Below are 25661 nucleotides of genomic sequence, written 5' to 3'. Positions count from 1 at the left end.
AATGCAAAAGCCATTTTGTCACTTTCACAAAAAGGAAGTACTATTTTTTTTTTTTTTTTTTTTTTTTTTTTGTATTTCATGGCGCGCACGCACGCACGAGCACACACACACACACACGCACGAGCACACACACACAAAATTCATAATTATATTCCTCTAAAAGTGTCCTTGTTTTCTTTCTATGCTGAAAAGGACACTATCATCTTTCAAACTTTAAAATACTATTTCTCACATAGCAAAACTGCATATTAACCAAATATAAAGCACATAATAAGCATCACAAAATTGCCTACAAATTTCTAAATGACAGGTGTGAATTTTCAAACCATACTGGATAATAAATACTAGATAGTTTCAGAAAGTGTTAGAAACTTCTTCTTTCCACTTTGTTTCTTATCTACTACTGAACTTGTTTTATAAATGCAAATAAATACTTTTAAATGTTTCAGAGAAGACAATGATTTATTTCTTAATTTAATTTGGTTCTAATTTCTAATATTCAAAATTTGTTTTCTTGCTATTACTATAAAATCTTAGCATACAAATAAGGTTCAATTAAAAACAAATGTTGCATGGCCTTTTTAATTATTAAAAGTTTATTGAATTTATAATTTTATTGTGAAAGTACTTTACTATTGCATTTATGTAAACATTATGAAGCAAATACTATGCTAATTAAAATACAGAAGTAAAAATAATTTATTATTTAATTCGTAAACTTTACATAAAACCTGAAATAAATTAATTAAAAAAATAACACAATATAACATTTCATAAAAATTCGCTTCGACTGCTTGGAAAAAATGAATAAATGGTTTTCCCCTCTTTGCACATGTAAACCATCTTTCCCAAATAAAGGGAAAAAACAACATTTTTTTTAAAATCATACTCTTAAAAAGCTTATAAAAATCATTTTAATAGATGTTTTAAAAATGTGCTATACAACACTTTTAATCATATTTCTTTATATTAAGTAATTAAGAACAGCTTAAATTCTTTAAAAAATTGGATTACAGTGAACCGTCTCATTACGACAAGCTACTTCAGTCAATCACTTTTTAAATGTAACCAGTATTCTTCATAAAATAACTAATCAGTAAATATAACTTCTAGGATGCCCACTTTCATTGAAGATCAAAATCTTCAAGAATCATGTATCGCTAGCTTAGAGTAGATACATTGTACGAAAACAGCAAATATGCAAATCTTTTCATAAATGAAGCCATTATAGATATTAAGTATAATATACAGTATACTTATATTCAGAATTCATAACTTGAATAAATTTCTCAAACTGTTCTAGCATTGGAAAAATATTATATTTATTACCTTAAATTTCTAAAACAATATTACATATTGGTTCAAATGAATCACTGGGACTCAGACAAAATTCCGCCCCCCCCAGCTTTTTTTTTTCTTTTAGAAATATGCACGGCAATACCGTAATTTTGAAGATCATGGGACTATGATAACTTGCGTGCTGTAGAAGATGACACAAGTTGCAGTTTCAGATGCATTAAACGCTTTGAGGTCTAGGGAGTAGCAATGGACAATAATAAGAGTGAAATTCAACGTATAGGGAAGTAGGAATGCAAATTATTATTATCACATTAAGGTATTTCTCCCGCCTTCTTGCGGTGCCTTCGTGGTGCAGTGGTCTGCACGCTGGGCGCGTATTCCAGACGTCCGTGGTTCGATTCCCGGAGAAGGCATTGCTCATTTATCATCACTCCTGTTAAAAAAAAACCTTAATGCCTCTACAGTGGCACCTGAACTAAAAGAGTGGTGGATGATGATTCTCCTCACTCAAGATTTGACCATTGGATCCCCTAAAAGAACTCAGTTGTCCTTTAAAAGAGGAGGTATATAAGGTATTTCTCTCGCCTTTTCTTAGCATGCCTTCGTAGTGTGGTGGTCTGCACGCTGGGCGCGTATTCCAAAGGTCCGTGGTTCGATTCCCAGCGAAGGTGTTGCTCATTTTTCATCTTTCCTGCTTCCAAAATACCTAATGTCTCTACAGTGGTGCTTCAACTAAAAGGGTGATGGCTGACGATTTTCCACACCCATGATTTGGCGATTGGGTTCCCTAAAACCCCAGTCGCCCTTTAAAAGGGAGAGTATATAAGGTATTTCTCCCGTCTTCTTAGCGTGCATTCGTGGTGTAATGGTCTGCAAGCTGGGCGCGTATTCCCAGCGAAGGCGTTGCTCATTTTTCATCTCTCCTGCTTCCAATTAACCTAATGTCTCTACAATCGAAATGTTAATATTACTAAATATTCTTATTGGAATGTAGGTTTCTTTTAAATAATAATATTATGATAGTTACCAGTAGTTCATTCATGAATACGTTTGATTGGTTATGATCTTACTGCAATCACATCTTCCTAAATTAAATTGATTGCTTAATTTCCCCCTCGATTTTCATACTATAATGTTAGCAAAAAGGAGGAAAAAGTCAGCAAGTAAACATGATAACTCCTCTTTTTTTCTCTCTCTATATAGGCATGTATCTTTGTGTGCAACAACTAAGCAAAACAAATGTGACTTGTTTTTCTTTAAAAAATTGTGTTAATAAATAGAATAAGAATTAAGTTCATTTTTAAGGACCTGTGACACATGAAATATACATTATCAAAATATATTAAGAAATTTAAGTTCAAATACATTTTAAGCTAAATTATGTGTTTAAGTTGCAGTAATTCAGTTGTAATAATTACAACTGACAAAACCAAACATCATATTCCCAGTCCTCAAAGTATAAAAATTCTTAGGCAAAACTGCAGAAATTATCAACTCTTTGGCTTATTTGATAACTTTCAAATTCACTCCTTCGTTTGCATTTAGAATTTATAACTTTAATTTTCCACAAAAATTTGTTTTTGATTTTAAAAAATTTCACTGGTATAATTTCAGTCACTTCTGTATCTGCAAAAGGTTTTTGTACCTTACGTAATTTTAAACCTTATGTAACCTTACGTAATTAAATAGCAAAATCAAAACATAGATCAGAAACTACATAAAATTTAATTAATAATTACTACTAGTGTCACACGAAATGCTATGAAATTAATCAATAAAATAAGAATGAGATAAAATATATAGAATTAATATTCCATATATTAGCAAGTTTTACGTTAAATATATTTTAAAATTAAGTATTTTTAAAAATGGCCCCTTAGAGCATGGAACCTTTCGCAATTACAATTTCCAAATCTGCTTCACTAGTCTTTCATAACATTGTTTTTCTTTTATTAACAAGAAATATTGCATTCAGTTACTGAATTTAAGATTTCCAAAAATAATGCTAGTGAAAGGCATGAATACTTACTTAAATTCGTTTATAACAAGTTTAACGAATTTTTAGAAAAATATTTTAGGTCATTTCCATCTTTCCATTGTTGATACTGGTATATTAAAATATATGGATTAATTAAGTTGTATCTAATTAGTAAAACAAAACATTACGAAAAGTATGATGCGATATATTTTTAATCAGTATAATTACTTCATTTTGGAATTGTAACATTTTGGTAAGAAATTAATATCACTGAAAAAATAATATTATTACACTAAAGAATACAGGAGATTCTCGCAAAACCGTTTTGTTCAAGTTTTTCTAATTTTAATTCATATCTTGTCCATAAACATATTAGACTGGATCATAAACGAAGTGTAATTAATCAGCTAATCCTATAAAAAGAATAAACTAAACCTAGTAACCAAAAAATACATATTCTAATGTTTACGTAAACATTCTAAATGTTTACGTAAACGTTTCTCGCAAGGCCTGCCGGGAAAATGATGTCAAACGTTCTTTCGTCAAACGATTGCAAACGAACGCTATCATGATTAATTTTGTTTTCAACAACCACATTACCGTTTCAATTAAGCACCACAATAGTGATTAAATTTTGGAATAATTAGTTATAATAATACGGTCAATTTAAGGTGTCACATGATATCGGATGCACAATGATAAAATACTACTATTATATCTGCATTTGGAATAAATATTTTGCACTCTTTCAACTCAGAATCATTAGACATTATGAACACATATATTTATTAATAGCAAAGCCTACACGTTAAAATACTTACTCAGTGCATATAACAGTGCATGAGAATAATCTGCATAAAATGAACAAAATATATTTCAAACAGTAATTATAAAAGTTTGTTACTTACCTTCGCTGTACAACCAAAATGCAGTCAGCCATGTTTTTTTTCTACGACTAGCTTTCAAACGCTTTTCTCCTGATTGACTGATCTCCAGTCAGTCACGGGATTCTTCCACGCGGCTTCTGAAACATTATTTGTAATGGTACAGGCGAATCATCTGTTCTCGCTATAGTTCGCTTTCAAATTGTTAACATTACAGGAAATTCATACGTAACTTAATTTCTGTAACTTTACAAAGCTTTTGCCTGTAAAGAACGACCTTTTTTTTTACAGTGCATAAGGCAGATTCTCAAAACATTACTTTTTATGAACTTAGTCTAATTTACCTTTTAACTCATTAACACAAAAGATGGAAAGAATCCAGTTCTCTGCTTTCTTCTGGCAGTGTTACAGGCAGTTGAGAGTTTTTGATATTTATCAAAATAAGAAAGTTCGGGTAACTTATCATCTGATACATTTCATTTAAGCTCGGAAGATTCTTCGTCAATCTTTATCTACTAAGCTACATCAAATATGGGTGAAAGTAAGATACAATAACAAATATTAATTTAGAAGTCCAACAACAAAAATCAGCTGCAAAAGCGCAAATGCAAATGATGGTGGTTCGGTAAAACCATCGAAACTAGTCCTGTGAAATTTGAAAATATAACGCTGATTTTTGTTGTTTGACTTCTAAATTAATGGGTGAAAGTTTTGTAAACACCTCAAAATTAACTGCATTCTGATCCTTTGTACAAACTTAATACAACTGTCTTACTAAATACTGGGTTTTGATCAATTATCTGAAGTCGAAGTAGAATTCAAATAAATCATAATTTCGAGCGGGATTAATTAAATTTCGAGATAATTTAAGTAAACATTATTCACGGTTGGAAATACATTTTCATACGCAGCTCTAAATTGTGTTAAGCGTATAAAAATTTCATTGTGAAACTTAATATTTTAAATAAAACAACCAAAGTTTTCTCAAGTTTTTCCACTGTGGAAGCTGTTACCGCTTTATTTTCCCTAGGCTATTGAAATGACTACTTGACGTGGCGGAAGAGTCTGATTACTGAAATGAATCATACTTCAGTTGTCTCCAAGCGCAATATTTATTGAATGAGAAATCAATGCGATAATCACTCCATTATCAATTAGACTTTACTATTAAGGAGAAAAAATCAATGGTGTTATTCTTATCCATGTATTTATTTCCCCTTGAAAAGAGTGATGCCGATGTTTCTTACGGATAAGTATACCGTGAATCTGTGCGTTCTACTATACGGTAATTAATTATATCCCACTTCAAGAAGAACAATATGCATAAGCCTTAGCGCACAGAGTCACTTTTCATAATCATGCATTTGTTTAGAACTATAAATATCAGCCAAATTGCAAACTATTTATAATCTTCTCAGCAATGAGGTTTAAATAAAAGGTCGAGAGAGACGAATGGTACAGAAAAATTAGCAAAAAATTTATTTGATGCCTAAAAAATAAAATATCGAAATATTAACAGAATTCCTAACAAAATCCCATCAGTATATCTGTATAAGAAAATTGAGCCGTTAAAATCGTGTAAAACAACCGTAAAACCATGTAAAACATTGCAAAACCAGATTTTAACTGTATTGCTTATTGAAATTCCGAAAACATTATCAATGCTTCCAAATTAGTACATTCTTTCTGCTACTATGCTAAATTTTGTTTTCAGAAAAATAAAAAAAAACTAATTTATTTATACGCATGATAAAATATATTTTTCTTTTATTTGTTCGCAATACTTTAAGTTTAAAATTCTAATCTGTTACTTAGATAAGTTTACTTATAGTTCCCATTTGTTATACGATTCTTCCGCCGAATATAACATTCATGAAGAGACTAAAATAAATAAGATTCTGTTCTTGTAGTGCCCATCAGCGGGTGAGCGGTAAATTCGCTAGTAATTCCGACCTGGGTTCGATTCCAGACGAACGGGCTGGCTGCTTTCGTGGGTTTCCCAAAGTGTAACGTGTATATGAGGCAGTTTCCTTGAGAAAGTCCTCTACGAAGGCATCCCTTCCTTTAGGCAGACAACCCTCGCAACCTTTGTCATAATTAAATAAACCAAACTAATATTGTCCATTTTTCGTATTTCCGCTTTCTGCATTCATGTAAAAGCGTTGTTTAGATTTTGGGTAAAAACTGGACCAGGATCACTGGCATTGGTACTTTACGTGAAGCTCATAATTAATAGACAACCAAAAATGGTACCCACGAATGTTTTTAATGAAAACAAACATGAGCGAAAACTTTTTAGTTTTAGTATTTGAGACGTTTTTATCAATGGGTATAATACTATATTAAATTTTGGCTAATATTGTTAAGTGATACTTTGTTAGATATTAGGTATAGTTTTGGCAGCAAAAGAGATTGAAGAATTAGCAACGCATTCACCGGGAATCGAACCGCGGACCTCTGGAATGCGCCCAGCGTGCAGACCACCACACCACGCAGGCATGCCAAGAAGTGGGAGAAATACCTTATTTGAAGCTCTGAACAGAATTTCGCAAAAAAAAGTATATTATGACATCCGAAACTTCTCAAATTTGATTTTTAAAATAGGTATATGATTGCGAACAATATATTATATTTATTACTGTTAAATGCATTCTTAAAATTATGCTAAATGCAACGAGAATAAGCTCGTTATGAAGACGAGCTCTCATTATGAAGTATTATCTTAAGTCCTCAATTTTGTGTCCGTTTCACTTTTGTGTCGAATCATTTTTCAGCTTAAAAGGTTGCTGCTTCCAAATGTTATCGCTATGAATTAGTTTACAGAAATTATGTATCGAATAAAAAACAATTATGGCAACACTTGACATTCTGTAGGAAATTCTAAAAAAATGCTGATTTTAAGGACTTTTTGAAATTTTTTGTTGAATTTTATTTGGTATAAATGCAAATGCGAAGAAAATTATGTTTAATGTTTTAAAGCTAAAATGACAAGTAAAAAATTGTCATTGTAAGAAAACGTAGCACATTTTCATTCCTTACATCTTTCTTGGCCGACTGATGGCGGCTAAGTGAAATATCCCATTCTACTATCTCGATTCTTCTTATCATCCTTTTGTTGTTCCAGATATTCTTTTATCTGATGCAGAGTAAAAGCACGCTGTTGCGTGCTGTCACTGTCTTTCCATTCGACACAAGTCAAGCGAAAAAGATATGCGATAAGTAATATAAAAATCTATGCGATATTTTCACATTAAAGCATGAAAACAGATGCTTACGTGAGCGCGTATAGTTGTCGTTGTCCATTGTATGGGAGAAAAGAATAATAAAAAGCAAGTAGTGTTTATAATTGACATTGAGCCATAAAGTTTATAAACAGTAGATTTTATTTACAGACAATCAACCGTAGTGAAAGTTTACTTAAATATGGTTGCTATTTAAGGTACGGCGGGAGGTCACGTGCCATATATCACTTCCCCTGGACCAGTCGACAATATGCGTCTGTTTTCTTCACAGACGAGTCCAAGTTCACACTGGAGAGTGATTTAGGTTGTCAGTTGATCTGAAGAGAACAACGCACCAGATACAACCAATTCCACGTAGTAGAAAGACACAGTTACAGAGGTGGTGGAATAATGATTTGGACTGGGATCTCTCTCTGTCACAATGACCTGCATGTGTTCCATGGAGAAACTTTGACTGGTGTGAGAATGTGAGTTATCGAGACGAGATCCTTGGTCAATGTCCTCCCATATGCCGCTACTATTAGTCCTGGATTTTTTCTGATGGGCGACAATGCGCGACCGCACCTAGCTCGGTTTCCTGAAGAATATATTGAGGGTCACGGTATGGGAACCGATGGAATGGCCAGCTCAGTCCCCAGACATGAATCCGATAGAGTATCTTTGGGAATACCTTGGAAGGCAGGTTGCTGCTTTAAGTCCTCCTCCTAGGTCGTTAGACGAGCTTGAACAATGATTTCTCCGTGTCTTGTCTTTGTTTCCCATACAAAAAAACTTGCTGTTTCTTAACTTTTGGAGGGCAGTGTATCGTACAAGCAATAGCACACATTTTGTTCTTAATGTTCCTAACTAACTAACTGTCATAATTCCGAAACCAGTGTTGTTTTCTCAGATGTTTATCGTTTCCTATTTCTAAATTTCTTAGAATTGGACTGTCGTATGTATGTCATTGCAGTAGCATCTGCATTTTATAAATTCAGCCAGTCCACAAATAACAGATTTTGAATACGATTGGCTACATGAGTTGTTTCAAAAAGTTTGCCTTAATCTTTGTTAAGTGATTGATCATAAACTAATTATTCAGGAATGCGTCAGAAGTCTTTATTTTATTTTAGTACAGGTTTATTTACTTTATACAGAGAGAGAGACGATATAATATATGCGAAAATAACTATAAGAAACTAAACATGAAATGAAAGAAATTTGTTTTTATATTAGCTACATCTATTATAGCAGAATTCTCAAAATTTGTGACAGAATTTATATTTTTGTGAAACTATTTTCTGACGAATTATTTACTGCAGAAATTAAATAGCATCTTTTCAATATCTTTTACAGTGAAATGAATATATCAGCGGAAAACGTTAAAGTTTATTAGCTTTACAGATACAAGTTAAAGGAGTAACTTGGGACGTCAAATGCAAATTTGATCTCTTTTGTGCTTTTTATACTAACGTTGATTATAAAGTTTTATTTATCATGTCTAAATACACAATTTTATGTGTATGCTAATTTTTTTTCATTGTATAATTAGTCTATTTTCTATTGCAGATCAATTTACGGCTGATTTTGGTGAGTGGCAAAACCAGGGAATATCTTTTCAGCCCGAATGATTCAGCATCGGACATTGCACAGTTTGTTTTCGAGAACTGGGTTGAAGGTAATAGTACATTTGTACTACAAATTAGATAAATATCAATGAAATGAATACAGTTTTAAATCGTTGATAGTTGTATTTTTGCTTGGATATGTATAATAAGAAATTTAATAGGCTATCCTAATACATCATAAGGTTTTATAATTCTACTAAGCATTTAAAAAATTTACAACGAATAAACAACTACGCAACCGATACCAAATTTTATTATGTTATGCATAAAGCAAAGTTATCTAATACTTTTATGCGTTTCATAAATGCTCATTATGTTAAGCTTTGCTGATAAGGCCGGTTTCTTTTCAATAATTTGTTTTATTTGCTGCGTCACACTGCGGTCACTGTTAACTGCAGCCATAATATCAGCGATACAGGTGGGCAAAAATTCTGAAGATCAGCGGGGAGGCACAGAGTAGTATCCTTGATAAACCTCGTGTGTAAATCTAAATACAACGACTGTCATAAACGACGATTCACCCTACCGTCTTGCTAGAAACACCAGTAACTGAGAACTACTGTACCGAATCAGCAACTGTAATAGCACGATCAGGGTAACTAAAAAAAATTTACCTTTTTCCAAACAAGCTGTCGTAAATTTATTTCATTTCGTGGGGATAACGTTTTGGCATGTGGCCAGTGGCTTTTTCTTTCCTTAAATGCCTCAGTCCCCCCCCCCCATCCATAGGTTTGGTTCTCAGGGAAAGCGAGGTATACATTCAGAAGTTAATATCGATTTCCAAGTATTACTTATTGCTAAAATAAAATATTACACGATCAGAAGAATATTTTGCCGAAATTGTAGTTCAATGTCATAAAAATAAGTGCCATAGCTCATCATTATGTAGAGCTCCTGAGCGCTCGGCAAGTTCTATGATTTATTTCAAGCACTGAGAAGTACCACGACCCAATTCCGGTGGGCTTTTGCGTAATTTAAACACGAAACACAGCAGAATCTAGGATTTAGTGTATGTCATTTTTTCGAGCCTCTTTATAATCATTTGAGATTCTATCAGCATTAGCAAAATAAAAAAACATTACATCCAAAATGTTTATGGTTTGTAAAAGGGGGTAATAAATCATGTCTAAAATACACAGCAGCACCTTTATTCTAAATTTAAAAAGAAAATAAAGTATGAAAAACGTCAGGGATTTAAAAAAAAATGTTGTTACTGCCTAAAGATTGTTTAAATATAACATAAGCGCCAATCACCGGCCGAGTGGCTAAAATCCCGAAACAATGGTAGGCGCTCTGGATTCTGTTTCCGAGGGCTAATTGCATAAGGTTTTCATGGTTTTCCTCGTGTGTAACATAATATACTGACCAGTTTCTTTTAGAAAATCCTCTACGAAAGCATTCATCCATAGATAACCCTAAGGTCCTTTGGCGTAATGAAACAATGCAATCCAATACAGTGACTGGACGTTATTATGGGAAAACTATTGATGACCATATGGTGTAGGAAAGGGTTATTTCTAGAGGACAATCATAGGGAAATCATATTCAGATTACACATGGAGGAAACGACTAAACCCCAATGCTGCTAACCCATTTTCCGGGGCCTGAATCGGGTCAAACTACCAGTTCAGTGATTTTATCCAGTGTGCACTGGTAGTAAACTATTGTTGGCCGAAATAATGTGGAGCCACAGGACCTTCCTTTTACAACTTTAGTAATTTTAGAGGAATATATGAGAAGTCTAACTTTTTAAAATATGATTATAATTTAACTCAAATGATTCTTAACTTTGCTTTCTTTTGTGTTAGCAACGGCATACTGGTTACCTGTTTGAATTTCGAATATTCTAAGAATGTGTGCTATTTTGTGTAAACAACAGGAGCTTAAGGGTGAAAAAATATTTCCAGTTAACTGATGTTTATTATGTATTCTTTACAATCGTAGCATTGAATCTCTGGCTACCTAAGACAACTAAACAGTATAAACCATTAAAAATGGCAAAAGACAAAATAGGACCAAACAAATTAAATAAAATAACATATTAAAAGAAATATTAGGCTGGACTACTTTCTATAAATCATAGAGGAAGAAATTTTCATTAAATCGAGATGAATATAAATCTTAGGAGCAACAGATTTTCTTAAACGCATTTCTTAAGAAAATATGAAGAGCTAAAATTTCATAGTAAAGGAAACCTAATGAAAATTTAAACATCAATCATTTTTTTGTTAAAATTAAAAATGTTCTTAATTTAATTATCCGTTTTTTTGAGAAATGATGGAATACTTAACAGAATTTCATTGTTTTTCCACCATGGCTCTTAAAAGATTAACTTTGTTAAACAAGGATAAATTTAGAGTGAAAGTGGTCAAATAGTTTCTGAGTACAAAGATATATGCATTAAATAAGACTAATATTTATTTGCATAATTCCATTTTTAAGCATTATATTTATATCCGTTCTGTCATCCAAATAGCTTAGAAATCTCACATTAATCAAGAAAAGAGTAATCATTGTTTTTTTTAATTTTGCAAATTACCATGCTTTTAATCTGAAAATGTTGCACTGCTAATTACTAATCTCAATATAGAGTCTTTGATCGCTTTTCTGAATTTCATTGAAGTTATTCAATAAAGCCGTACTGAGAAAATTAAGATCGTCACGCTATCGATCGAAGCCTGAAAAATGGCATCGATATATGCTTTTGCGTGTGAGGGTTCTTTCAAGTCATACTCAAAAATCAATTAACTGGATGTATTATAAAATTCAAAGTGGGGAGAAAAGAAAGTATGTTACAAATAATGACTTTTTTTGCACATAAACGGATTATAGCAGAGGGCTTTTTAGGTTAAATGCATATTGATTTTCATAAAGTTGTTTCAAACTTTTCTTGAAATGTGTTTCTTTGTGGGAATTTCCTAGAAGAAGAAAAATGCGTAACTGTGAGGTAAACGTTTAAGCTTACTTGCGATAGTGAACTTTCTGATAAAAGTTGTAAGAAAATTATAAACACTCCGCTCTAATTAAATACCATTATTATATTAGCCAATCGTTTGGATACGCTGATACGTCGCTGATATAGCTTAATCTGCATTATTTTGCTGAGAGTCTAGTAATTTGGGTTTTTTAAATGTAATTTCGGTAATAGTATAATTTTAAACTGTAAATTTTCTGTTTAGTTAAAGCACTTTATTTTTTATCTTAGTTCTCAAAACATTGAAGATGTTTTGATTTTGGATGATATAGATCTATACCCATTTCTGTATTTCTAAAATGTAATGTTTCAGAAACGTACTTTATTGAACTATTAATGTTGCAGATTATTTTATCACCAAATAGGTTCTAAACAGCAATGGCGTATTTACTTTTCAAATACATATCGTATGCATTGCTCAAATCTCATGAAATATTTTGGTGGATAATCTTCCTAAATCTACGTACTACTTATCTAATTCGTCATATTTGGTTTTTGGAAACTTTAGACTCGAGCTGCAAAATCTATAAATAAATTTTTGTTTCGATTTGTGGATTCTTAGATTTGACAGCGAAATGGCAAAGTATATAAATACGATTGCTAAAAATAATAAAAAGTTGGTTTAAACTTAATTAATTTTCCCTCAAACCTATAATGGAAAAGAGTTCTATCTAAATAAATGTAAAATTTGTACTGTAGTACAAAGTTTCTTAATTTCACCAGCTACTCTTCATATCTTATTTGACAAATACTGGCTGAACGAGAAGCAATAGGGGGGAAAGATAAAAAGGTTCGAAGAAATTTCAAATGAACAAAAAATGAAATCAGTGGAAGGGGAATTGTAAAAATCAAATTTGCTGATACTGCTGAAAATATCGCAATTTTTTTACATTACTTTTTAAAGTCTATTTTGTAATCTGGTTTTTTGGCTAAAAAATGTTGAAATGGTTTCTGTGAAGTGAAAATAAAATGAAATTGTATTTTTCTTTTTTTAAGCCGAATGGGCTGAAGAATCCGTGGCCAAAGCAGAAATTCTCCGTCTTATATACCAAGGGAGGTTTCTTCACGGAAATGTTACTTTAGGAGGTAAGCAGTACTGATGTTTTTTCCCTCCTGTAAAGTTTCGCTTTTTAGTTAACATTAGGTGACTCTTCTGTCTTATTAAATCGAATATATGAATAAGTCTTCGTATATTTAATACACCATTAAAATTCCCTCCTAAGAGTATGGAATGAAATTTATAGTAGAGAAAATGCCGTTAACACTTCCTGATGCAGTCTAAAATTTAATTTAATTTGTAACATTTAGGAAGCTTTCATTTCAAGATCTTCCTAATATGTAATGCTTGATAACGTTCCTTATTATGTATGTTTCTGAGAAATTTTGTTATCAACAAATAGTTCTTTTCTGCTATGCACGTATTTCTTGCCCAGCAACATGTATAAATCAGCGTCAGAAACTTTTTAATGCTTATACTTACTTTTGCCTTTTTTAGCTATGGAATAGATGAGACGATAAAAATAATTCTCAGTATAGATACTTTAAATTCTGCGTGCCTTCTTTCTTTGCGAAAACGTTTTCTCGTTAAGTAGGAGGAAATAAATTTCAGTTTTAAATATTAGATTTTTAAGTATTAGGAAGAACCTAATAATAGATATGACAAGTGAACTAAATCCTAAGAAAATCAAATTAGTAACAGGGATTGGATTACCAAGACTTTACTTACTTTACTCCAATTCATTTTTTTTTTAGTTCTTTTTCTTCTAAAAAAGGATTGGTTTTATTTTCCTCTTCTAGCACATGTTATATGGATATTTTTGGATTTAGCACATGTTAAGTTAAAGGTGTCTTTAATAGAAGATGTAATTAATAACATTTAAAATGAGTAACATGTATCACATTAGTGTTCTAAATACAGTAACGTGTAATTGTTATAAGTATGCTTCATTAGGGCTAGTCTCTCTTTTTATACGTTGGCTAGGTGAGGATCTATTTTAATAGAAATCAAATTAAAATAATAGCTTAGCTAAACCTTCTATTTTCTATTCATAGTTCTTCAAGACTATTAAGCATTTACTTTACAAATAAGGTATAATTTCATTATACCTTATTCCGTTTTCTTCATTAACGAGTTAAAAATGTCTTGAGTAAAAACATATATAATGGCTCTTTTTTCAAAATATTTTCCGTTAACGTACTTGAAATTGCCAGCTTATGAGCCATTTATTTATGAATTAATATAACTGAGGATTCAGATCCATCTCCACTGATCCTATGAATTAAAAAAAAAAAAAAAAAAAAAAAAAAAGAGCTACTCTTAGAGATTTTTTACCATTTCTTTGACGTGAAAACTGGGATAGGGTATTTTAACCTTATTTCTGTTGTTTGATGCGATAGAGCTTACATCGTCTGCAGAAATTGCATGCAGGCCTAATAGAAATACAAGTATATATGTAGGCTACAAAATTAATGTTTCATATCAAGCAGAAAACATAGCAGTTTAATGTGTTGCTGAACGTAGCAGAAATATTATATGTACTACTTAGTTGGTTGCTGAATTATTGCAGAATACTCAAGCAATGTTGAATCTGAATAAAGAACAAGCTGTCTTGAATCTGTATGGTTCTTCTCAACGTGTAAAAGCTGAGATTTTTTTTATCAGTTCTTCCGAAACAACGAAGTAAAATAAAATTTACTTAAAAAAATAATAATAAATAAATAGAAATAGTTTCAGCAGGATGTTGTAGATCAGCAAAGTAATTTAAGTTAGAAGACTTATCTTTTTTTTTTTTTTTTAGTGTGTGTGTCATGTGTTTTTATAAATTCATTCATTCGTCGAGTCAACTTCTTTTGGAAAGTCCTTCACGAACGCATCCCTTTTCTTAGAAAGATAACCCTTCGTTTGCGCTTAATGGTTAAGGTTTGGCTTAAGGCCTGTTTCCATTAGTGCGTTGCAAGTGCGGTGCGTTTCTCCAATCAGCGACCGAATCCACTTTTATTGACATCTGCAATCCAGTAGGTGTGCGGTGACGGACGGCGGACGAAGTTCAAAGATGTTCAACTTCTATCGCTATGTCTGCGGTAGCGTTGGGGTCACGTGGTAAAAAAAGGAGCAATCAGGTGTTGTCACCAAAGAAGACGAACTGTGGCAAATGGTTGGAAGGGAATAGAGAGCCATTCCTCAGGACACCATCCGCACTCTTATTGACTCTATGCCTAGACGTGTTTCTTCGTGCATCGCTGTCCTCGGTGGTCCTACATCCTACTGAACCGACGCCGTTCTCGCTCTGTATTCTGATTATCATTTTGAAATAAAGATCACTTATTGCTGCTTGCTGTCTCAGTTTTTTTTCCAAATTTCATCACTTTCTGACCACTCCTTCTTGGTGTTGCATTTTCAGTGTCGAGCGATATAGGAAGAAAACCACGGAAACAAGCCATGCAGCCAGCCCGTCGGCCTGGGTTAGTATTCAGCGGTCTTTGTTCCATCTTTCAGTACGAGATTTCTTCCAAGCTTTCATTACATAATAAGATAATTTAATTTCGTAGTTTTTGTGTGTACCACATGTATTTTGATTATTAATAATATTTGTAATGCACGTAGCTATCATAAGTTTTAATCGGTTTATATCTATTATTAATCATAGATTCTTTTAACACTGCTTAAAACACATCATCTGCATATTTTTATATACAGTAGTTCACTTAATTATTTGAAAATGGTTGTTATACCTGTTTATGTACGCACTAATGTCCACTATTCGAATCACGAATGTCGCTGCCTACGCATCTAACTATCTAACGACGTATCTAAATGCCACATCTAAATTTCTGCAAGCGGTGGTTCAGCTATAATTCTATGATCGAATACTCAATCTAGTTTTAAAACGATTTATTAAAATACTAAAATTAATCTAATTTAGAATCTAGAATCGAATTTAATGTTACATCTCAGAAGCAGCGTTCTAGCTGCGTCATAACAAATCTAAAGTCAAGTTCTCACTCTTGCCATTCTGAGGCAGAGAAAACTTTGTTTCTAATCAAACCGGAACATCGGCATAGTGAAAGTTTCTAGTCAAACCGGAACATCCCGGACCCCGTTGGACGATTGTCCAACATCATTTGGAAATGGGAGTGGACTGATATTGGAGACGGCTCGGCGAAAGATTCCGTCTAAAGTTCTGACGTCTACGACTCGTACTAGGCCATCTGAACCAGGAAAGGTCTCCTCGATGCGAGCTAGTGTCCACTTAATGGGTGTCTTGTTTTTATCCTTTAACAAGACTAGTTGTCCTGCCTTGAGATTGGGCCTCACTTGATTCCATTTTGAGCGGTTCTGCAAATGATTAAGATATTCCACGCTCCAACGGTTCCAGAAATTAGCTCTAAGTTTTTGAATTAAAGTCCATCTAGAAGACAAGGTCAAAGAATCTACAGAATCATTCGTTTCTGGTATCGACAAAGGTAAAGCTCCTATTAGGAAATGACCTGGAGTCAAAAGCTGAAGATCTGTTGGATCAGCCGAAATAGGTGATAGAGGTCGAGAGTTCAAGCAGGCTTCTATTTGTGTAATTAATGTATACAGCTCTTCAAAGTTTAAAATTCTCGTTTTCGCGACCTTTGTCAAAATTCTCTTCATTGATTTTATATTAGCCTCCCATAATCCGCCATAATGCGGGGAAGAAGGAGGAATAAATCTCCATGTTATACCTTCTTCGGAACTAAAGCGTTGAATGGGATCCGATGTACAAATTCTAAAGAGTTTATCAAGAACATTCTTCGTTCTCTTGAAGTTCGTAGCGTTATCACTCCAAGCAATGGATGGTTTAGATCGTCTGGCAATAAACCTTCTAAGACATGCTAGAAATGCTTCAGTAGACAAATCCGATACTACTTCTAGATGAATAGCCTTTGTACTAAAGCAAATAAATATCGCGATGTATGATTTAAACGTAACTCTAGATCTTTTCAAATTAGGCTTGGTGATAACTGGACCTGCAAAGTCCAGTCCTATTTTTTCGAATGGTCTAGTTATTACAACTCTATCTCTAGGTAAGTCTCCCATCATTTGGTTTATGGTTTGGTTCCTTGTTCGAAAGCACGTCATGCATTTACTTATAACGCGTCTAACTCTATCTTGTCCGTAAGGTATCCAGTATAATTGTCTAATAAGAGAAAGTGTGAATGAAGAGATTTTTTGTGATAATAATCTATGAGTAATTCAGTGAAATGATGTCTTTTGGGTAAAAGAAGTTGATGTTTGTGGTCTTCTAAAAGATTGGAGAAACGTAGCCTCCCACCAACTCGTAAAAGTTCTTCTTCATCCAGAAATACATTTAAGGATAAAACCTTACTATTACTTGGAACTGATCGTTTCGACTGCAGGCACTTAATTTCAGGTTGAAATTCAGAATGTTATACACATTTGACTAGCACTTTTGTTGCATTCTGTAGTTCAGAAGCACTAAAAAGCTTTCTTTTCTTAATGATGGATTGGTTCTACAGTTGTTCGCAAACCTTAAACACCACGCAGTAGTTCTAATCAATTTGCTGAATGACGAATACCTTTTAATGAATTCGTTCTCAATGGAATTTTCACCTGTGACTGTTGAGTTCGCTACAGCTCCCCTTCGAAGTTCAAGCTCTTCATGATCCTTGAAATCTCTTACTGATTCTGCAAGTTTAGGCCACGAATCGATGCTCTGTAATAGCCACTTAGGTCCATACCACCACATGTCACTATTTCGTAGTTCAGACAACGTCATTCCTTTCGTGGAATTTGTCTTTGTTCCTCTGGTCAGCATATCAGCCGGATTTTCATCTCCAGGGCAATAATTCCAGGACTCAGGTGATGTTTTCTCTCGTATTTCCATTACTCGATGTTGGATGAATGGTTTCCATTTATTTAAATCGCCCTTTATCCAATGTAACGTAACAGAAGAGTCTGACCAAAAATATACATTCATCTGGAGTCTTTTCTCTAACTGTTCTTTAACATTCGAGGCTAATCTTGCTCCGATGAGGGCCCCCATCAGCTCTAATCTTGGAAGGGACAGCTTCTTCAGTGGAGCTAATCTGGTTTTGGAAATGACAAAACTACTTCTTATTTCACTGTCCGTCGTGACGTATCGCAGGTATATCACAGCTCCATATGCCTTCTGACTTGCGTTGGTAAAGCAATGCATTTGAATATCTCTCAATTCAGACTTGTTAGTCTTTCGGAAGTAATGTCGCGGAATGTTTACATCCTGAATCGCTAACAGTTCATTAATCCATTTTTTCATTCTGTTTTCAAAGTCCAATGGTAACGGATGATCCCAATCTACCCCAAATTGCCAAATTTCCTGCATTAGTATTTTTGCCCTAATGGTGAATGGACTTATAAATCCAATGGGATCGTAAAGCTTTCCAATGGTTTTCAGAACTTCTCTTTTTGTCATTAACTTTGTTTTCCCTTGATTAGTTAGAGTTTGCGATTCTATCTTCAGAAGGTCTTCCTTGTAATTCCATTTATATCCCAATACCTTCTGTTCCAAAACTTTCTGGATTTCACCAGTTTTGTATTCGTCAAAAACTTCCTAGAGATTCCCACAATTTGTTTTCCACTTTCGCATGTTGAAACCAGAAGCCTTTAAAATATATCTAATATCTTCATATATGAGTTTAGCTTCATTTTCGTCTTCATCCCCACCTATTAAATCGTCTACGTATAAACATTCGTTCAATAGTTTAACTGCTTTCTGATTTGTTTCTTTAAAGGTATTTATGTGATGTTTGATAGTAGCGGCAAGCAAAAATGGGCTGGATGTAGCTCCAAACAAAACGCGAGTCATCCTAAGTATTTTCGTGTTAGGTTTCCCATCCTTATCTGTAAGGTTATTTGCCCACAAAAATCTTACAGCATCCCTATCTTCAAGTGACAGAGAAATCTGGAGAAAGGCCTGTTCAATGTCGGCAGTAAATGCTATGCTATGTGTACGAAATTGTATTAATATCTCTAACAATGGTGGATTTAAATTAGGACCGGAATAGAGACAATCGTTTAAAGAGTATTCATTTTTCGAATGGCTCGATGCATCAAATACAACTCTCACGGGTTTGTCAGGTCGGATAACTGGCTGGTGAGGCATGTAATAAATTCTTCCTGTTTCTCCAGAACTTGGATCAATTTCCTCAGCTATACCCATTTTTAAATGCTGTTCTATAACTGAGTGATACTGCTGATGAAGCAGTGGATCATTTCTCAACCTTTTAACCAGTTTATTAAAGCGAACTTCTGCATTTACGTAATTCGTTTTTAATTCAGACGAATGTTCATTCCAAGGGAGTTTAACCTCATATCGCGTTTCTTTAAATTTGATAGTTCTGTTAAAATTCTCTAAAATGTCATTATCTATTTTACTAATTTCCTTCCCTTGTTCAATTCCCAATGTTTCTAATTCCCAAAACTGCTTCAATTGTGTTGAGACCAATTTGTCGTCAACAATAATGTCCATGTTTACAATTTACCGTTAGAATCAGTCCGGCCTTGAAGGCACCATCCAAAAATTTGTTTCGGAAGCTATAAGTTTATTTTTAAAACGTTTAAGTCTACCAGTTATTACTTCATGATAGTAATCTGCTCCGATCAAAACAGCAATATTTTTATTACTGAATTCACAAGAATCAGCTAATTGTAGTCCTATTATCTCTCTGTTAATTTTGGAAACTGGGATATCAGGGAAAGCTAAATTAGTTGCACATATTTGGTTAGTTTCTAAAGCTTCAATTTCTATATTTAGGGATGGTTTACTTCTGTTTTCTAGTTTGACTTTAACAACATTGTAAGTTTGTCCTGTTGCCTGGTTAACCCCAAAGGCAAATACGGACAAAGTCTCCTTTCGAATAACAGGTAATTTACACTTTTCTGAAATGTCCCGAATTATAAAACTTCTCATTGATCCATTGTCTAATAGAATACGAACTGGTTCTAAATTATCCTTCTCAGAAAATGGACGTATCATCACAGTACACGTTTGTAGCAATGCGCTGCGGAAAGTTTCGGTTTTTAATTGACTAATCTGAACATCTTCTTTACCGGATGGAATTGTCGACACGACCTTGTTTTTCTCCGATTTGGTTTCGAGTTGGAAACAAATAGACCTATTGTGTTTTTTATTACATATTTCGCACATTTTTCTTTCCTTACACTGCTTAATTTTATGCTGAGATTTTAGGCACAAAAAACATCGGGCTTGAGATTTTAAAATATTTCTTTTCTCCTCCACGGTTTTAATTTCGCAGCGCTCCGAATCGTGTAGTTCGTCACAATATATGCATTTACTGCTAGCGACTGGAGCAACATATTCATACGTTTCATTATCGTGAGCGGAGTGGAGACGATCGTTTGATTTATGCCTCCAGTTATGAATCATTTCCGCTCGGTGTTTTGTTTTTGTTTCTCTACTCTCATTTAACTGCATAGCTCTTTCGCGGCTTTCTATTTCTTTACGAATAAATTCCATTAATTCCTTAACGTTCCATGTTTGGTCACTGTTTCTACTGCGACTGTATTCTAATGTTATCTCTGATGGAATTAATTTTAGCAATATTGGGCAAAGTAAACCACCGAAGTTTCTGATACCACGTTCATTGACTTTAAGCATCTAATTTGAGTTTCACACTGATCATATAAATTCCTAAGATTTTCTATATCCCTTACATTTCTAACAGGGGAATGATTTAACAGTTATAAGCTACCCCACCTAGTAATGACTTTAAGTAACTGAACTTATTTACTTTCGATAATGAGTCATTGTTATGGATAGCTGCCTCGAATTGACTCCAAAACTCCTGCCAATTGCTAGAATCACCAAAAAATTTAGACATAGTCAATTTTGGAAGGCGAATAATTTTATCATTTTCAAGTTTGGAATCTATAGCGGTTTCATTAGGATCCAAATTTTCGAGTTTGTGTAATTCCCTCAATTTTTTTCTTGCTCTAAATTGCCACAGTTGGATTTTTTCTTCATATTCTAGAGCGGATGAAACTTCAAGTTCAAATTCATCCTCTGGGGCCTTTAAATCCTGTTCTATAAGTATTTGAGTGTTTAAATCACTCAGAGTTTTGCCTTTTCGTTTAATATGTCTAAAGTTTCTTCTATTACATTTATACTAACGTCATCTTTGCTTAATTCTGTCTCAATTTTCTTTAGTACCTTGGACACTGCGGTCCTTAATACTTTGCGTTTCAATTTAAGCTTAGCGACAGGATCTTCCATAATTACTTTAAAATAGAAAACTTATCCTACCTTTTGCAGGCTTCGCACACTTCACACCGTGAAATCCATACTTACGAATCCATATTGTCGAATATTGGCCGGCTTCCCGGCAGGTAGCACCAAAAAATGTTTATGTACGCACTAATGTACACTATTCGAATCACGAATGTCGCTGCTTACGCATCTAACTATCTAACGACGTATCTAAATGCCACATCTAAATTTCTGCAAGCGGTGGTTCAGCTATAATTCTATGATCAAATACTCAATCTAGTTTTAAAAGGATTTATTAAAATACTAAAATTAATGTAATCTAGAATCTAGAATCGAATCTAATGTTACATCTCAGGAGCAGCGTTCTAGCTGCGTCATAACAAATCTAAAGTCAAGTTCTCACTGTTGCCATTCTGAGGCAGAGAAAAGTTTGTTTCTAATCAAACCGGAACATCGGCATAGTCAAAGTTTCTAGTCAAACCGGAACAATACCACTAAACGAAGAATAAAATGCAGTTTTTTATTTTTTTAACACAGTGTGTTATTGCCCTTTCTATCAGATCGGTATCTGATTTTAGAGGATAAGACCACTGAACAGTGGTTATTCCACCTTGACTCGAAGCCTGGCAAACGAACCGGCTGCATTAGTATTTTCGGGGTTTGCCCCATATGTAACGTAAATGTAAGTTTTTCTTAGAAATTTCTGTACGAAGGCGTCCTTTGCCTTTGACAGATAGCCAACGTGTGCTTTGCCGTATTTAATTAAATTAGATCAAAAGAGTTATTAAGTATGATTATAAATAAAATCTGACTGTAGTAGAAAGCTTCATTCTTTAAAACTGAGGAATAAAATGAAGGATGTTGTTTAATGCTAAATCCAAGAGCCATTGTGAATACTAAACAAAGCAAAAATTTTGTAAGTAAACAGGAAAAGTGTTTCTGTATATTCCTAGACGCTTAGTTTCACGTCATAAAAAAGGAAATATTGTGATTTTATACAATAGGATATTGGTATTTGGATGATCACTTCAAATACATGAAAAAATAGCTTTCAATTAAATTATTATAATTATGTAAATATTACGCAAGAAAGTAATGTTTAATTTCTTGGTTGTGCAAATAATGTTCTTTCCAAGTGTGGTTGTCATTATCTATTAATACATTTTCCGTAAATCCTAATTTTTGCGATGACTGCATTTCCGAAAAAGGAAGATGAGTATATCCTCAGAAATATATATGTGTGCGCAACTGTATTATCTCAGTCTTCTAGAAATATTTTCGAATATATTACAGCAGATAGGGAATTTTGCGAAAAGTGTGGCGCTTTCCCCCCCCCCCTTTTTTTTCGTGTTCTTCCTTTCATAGAGCAAGCTCCGTTAGTTAATAATTTGTTTTTGTTCGAAGCCAAGTGCTTTAAAATTCTTTTGCATTAAAGAAAAATACAGAACTATGAGAAAATGGACGCTTGAAAAATAATCTCAAAGAACTAAGAAAATAAGTAAATTAGTACAAGTGTTTTCATAATGTAGTGTGTTTAATCTTCTCTTGACAATGCTTCGTGCCTACATGAAGCAAAAGTTACAAGTTACTATTAAAAAAAAGTTAATGAGCAAGAATAGTTATTAAAAATGATTTTAAAAGCAAAGCATATGATATAAAATGATTTAATATTCTTTATTATTCAGAAATTTCAGAACGGATCTTAAGTTGATCCTGCAATTTTTTAGTACACATCGAGTAAAAATTAATTCTAGATGAGAGAACTACTTGATGTTCAGTTTACTTTTGAAATTCATATTAAGTTAACTTTAAGTGGATGAATGATACGCAAGAAAAGAAAACAATCTGTTGCTGAAGTGAAAGTGATGGAATAATTAAGTGTTAAGTATAAAAGATAGTCACCAAGGCTGACTTTTCGTAAAATAAGTAGAAAAAGGTGAGATAGAAAATCCTTTTAGCACGTATGGGTAAAAGAAATGGCCTTTACTGAAGTAGAATCTTCATTTAAGTGGCCAAACTCACTGTAATCTTGATATGTTTAATAACAAAAAGTATTCCTCAGTCAAAACAGAATCATTCCCTTAAAAAAAAAAAAAAAAAAACTCCAAAATAAATATTAAACACATATTTGTGCTCGTATAATTCTTTACCAGCCGTCTTCTCTTTCAGATTGGTCCCGATTATTTTGTACCCACTTTTTGTCCTCTGCTCGAAATCCAGAAGCGTAGCTAGGGTTTTCAGCGCCAGGAGACGACTGAAGATTTTGTGCCCCTTTCTCTGTGCCAAGAACGGAAAACATTTCATTCTAAAATTTCGTAACATCAATTTGGCGCTCCCTGAATGCTGCGCCCAGCCACAGATGTCCCCCCTTGTCCCACCCTAGCTACGCCACTGTCGAAATCAGACCATGTTCTAGTAACTTCAGCTGGCGATTTCCAATTTAGTCCTTCTTAGCGCAGAAAATCACTGCCTAAGACGAAGAATATAGGATTTTATTATAATTTTGCAACTTTTTAGTGAATTTTTGTATATAAGGTATGTGGAAGTAGTATGGCTGACTTAGCTTGATTTAGCTGTTTATGATACTAATATTTTTAAAAGTAAAGTAACTATAAAGCTACTTCCATCATCTAAACCAATGATGGCCAGCTTTTGTATTTATGAGGACGAAGTAAAAATAAACCTTGGCATGTCAGTATGTTAATGCAAAACGATTAGTGTGAGGGGAAAAAAAAAAAAAAAAAAAAACAGTGTAGCCATTTGTACATGACTAAGATTAAATAATTAATAATTTTACGGAACTGAATTATGTTTTAAGATTAGGTATAAGCGAAGAAGAATCTTAGAAATTTTGGGAAATGAAAGAGACGGTTCAGACATCACTTCATCATTTTTTAAACGCAAAAATTACACAGCGAGTATGTAAATATTAAATTTTCGAAGAAGAGCAAATATATAACTTCTAATACGAAAGGATTTCTATATTTTTATATTCGAATATGTATTATTTAGTGCAATGCTTGGACTTTATAAATGTATTTGAGTCAATCAATTTTCGTAATTGTATTTTAAGATTATGCTCTACTTTTATATAATTTTCCGTATGCTCTTTAACTCTGTATTTCACGAATTTGTTATGTTTTGTAAATACGATCTAATTTCTCGTAGAAAACTCTCCACAATCCCTCACCTTAGGCAGATAGCACTAGTACCCTTTGATTTATTCAAATAAACAAGAAAACAAACCACTTGCTTGTTATTTCATTTTATGACCAGGATTAGTAATATATTTTCAAATGAATCTATCAGAATTTTTGTTCTTTCCGCATATGACTATCGAATCGGTATTTTCGATTTCATACTTTTAGATGATAGGCTTACGGCATTCGAATCAGTTTTGATTTCCAATGAAGTGAATTTTTGGTAAAATATTATATTTTAATTTTTATAATATTTCTGGTTAATTTCTTCACATTCGACTTTTAACTTGATTAATCCTACAAAACTAAAAATGTTTCTCTGTATTTTTAGCTTTGCAGTTGCCACTGGGCAAAACAACTGTCATGCATTTAGTCCCAAGAGAAAATCTACCCGAGCCCAATTCCCAAGGTAAGATTCAAATTTTCTTCATTGTGGACAGATTCTACAATTTAAGTATGATGCTTACTTTATCCAAGTCTTTTTCTCTTTATTTTGAAATAGCTGTTACATCAATTATAATTACATAAATGAATATTTATGTAATTATGTGACTTCGTCAAATATCGCATCATCGTATAATTGATAGATTGTGTGCCAATAAACTTTAGTTAGGTTTTTCAAAACAAAGTCCAACATTGAGAATCAGCGTAATCTTTTAAAATTTTTTGCAGTACTAGTTTAGATAGTTTTTGAACTACCTTCTTCAGCTGCTAAGTGTAAATGAACCAAATAAAGTGTGAAGAAAGATAAGTTAAGGATAGAGATAAGATAAGAAAAGTTGGACACAAGTTAAGCTACCGGCGCCATCTATTGATAACACAAGAAAAACTAAAACAAAATTTCTTTAAAATTTGAAGGTAAAGATAGATTGCAATTGGGATAATTAACTAGAACAGAAGTGTTTTTTGGATGTGAAACGCTTCTAAAAAATCTAATTCACCAATGGAGGATGTCTTTTCAATAATTTTGGCTGCAGAAAAATAGAAAGTGTGATTTTCTTTCCAACAATGCTGAGCAACAGCGGATTTCTGGGCTTCCTTTTTCTAACATATGCCTTATGTTTTTTAACAAAAATTTTAATGCTGTTTATGTTTGACCAATGTAAATTAAACTACATTGGCAAGGAATCCTGTAAATACCCCAGGAATTCATATTCGGAATGGAGTCCTTAAGCATGGAACTAGGAATTTTATTGATAGGAGAGAAAACAACCCGAAAGTTA

General features: G+C 33.2%; 2 protein-coding genes across 4 annotated transcripts in view; one reads left to right on the top strand and one right to left on the bottom strand.

Annotated features, from left to right (window-relative positions):
• LOC118197369 (ubiquitin-like protein 3) overlaps positions 1-25661 on the top strand; it is a 245347-nt gene that overhangs the window by 199382 nt on the left and 20304 nt on the right. For all 3 annotated transcript variants that reach the window (XM_085807563.1, XM_085807566.1, XM_085807564.1), the window contains 3 exons: positions 8952-9060; positions 12981-13070; positions 24770-24847. In XM_085807563.1, coding sequence (XP_085663689.1) covers positions 8952-9060; positions 12981-13070; positions 24770-24847 — 277 coding nt within the window. The remainder of the gene's footprint in view (positions 1-8951; positions 9061-12980; positions 13071-24769; positions 24848-25661) is intronic.
• LOC146993479 (uncharacterized) lies at positions 15936-19171 on the bottom strand. Its single transcript, XM_085807650.1, has 2 exons — positions 18750-19171; positions 15936-16399 (listed from the first exon to the last, which is right to left on the bottom strand). The coding sequence occupies exons 1-2, from the start codon at positions 19169-19171 to the stop codon at positions 16060-16062; spliced, it is 762 nt and encodes a 253-aa protein (XP_085663776.1). The 3' UTR covers positions 15936-16059.

The sequence above is a fragment of the Stegodyphus dumicola genome, chromosome X1 (assembly GCF_044657685.1).
Source record: "Stegodyphus dumicola isolate Sdum_Otavi_A_Nest chromosome X1, ASM4465768v1".
NCBI classification, from domain to species: Eukaryota; Metazoa; Arthropoda; class Arachnida; order Araneae; family Eresidae; genus Stegodyphus; species Stegodyphus dumicola.
The sequence above is the reverse complement of the archived record's forward strand: the minus strand, read 5'-3'. Positions and strand labels throughout refer to the sequence as shown.

What these genes read in the sequence shown, in the direction of transcription:
- LOC146993479 (XM_085807650.1), bottom strand. Translation starts at nt 19,171, where the DNA reads ATGGGTATAGCTGAGGAAATTGATCCAAGTTCTGGAGAAACAGGAAGA. An exon ending in GCTACTATCAAACATCACAT is followed by an intron (nt 16,400 to 18,749) that starts AAATACCTTTAA and finishes TTTGACCTTGTC; the next exon opens with TTCTAGATGGACTTTAATTC.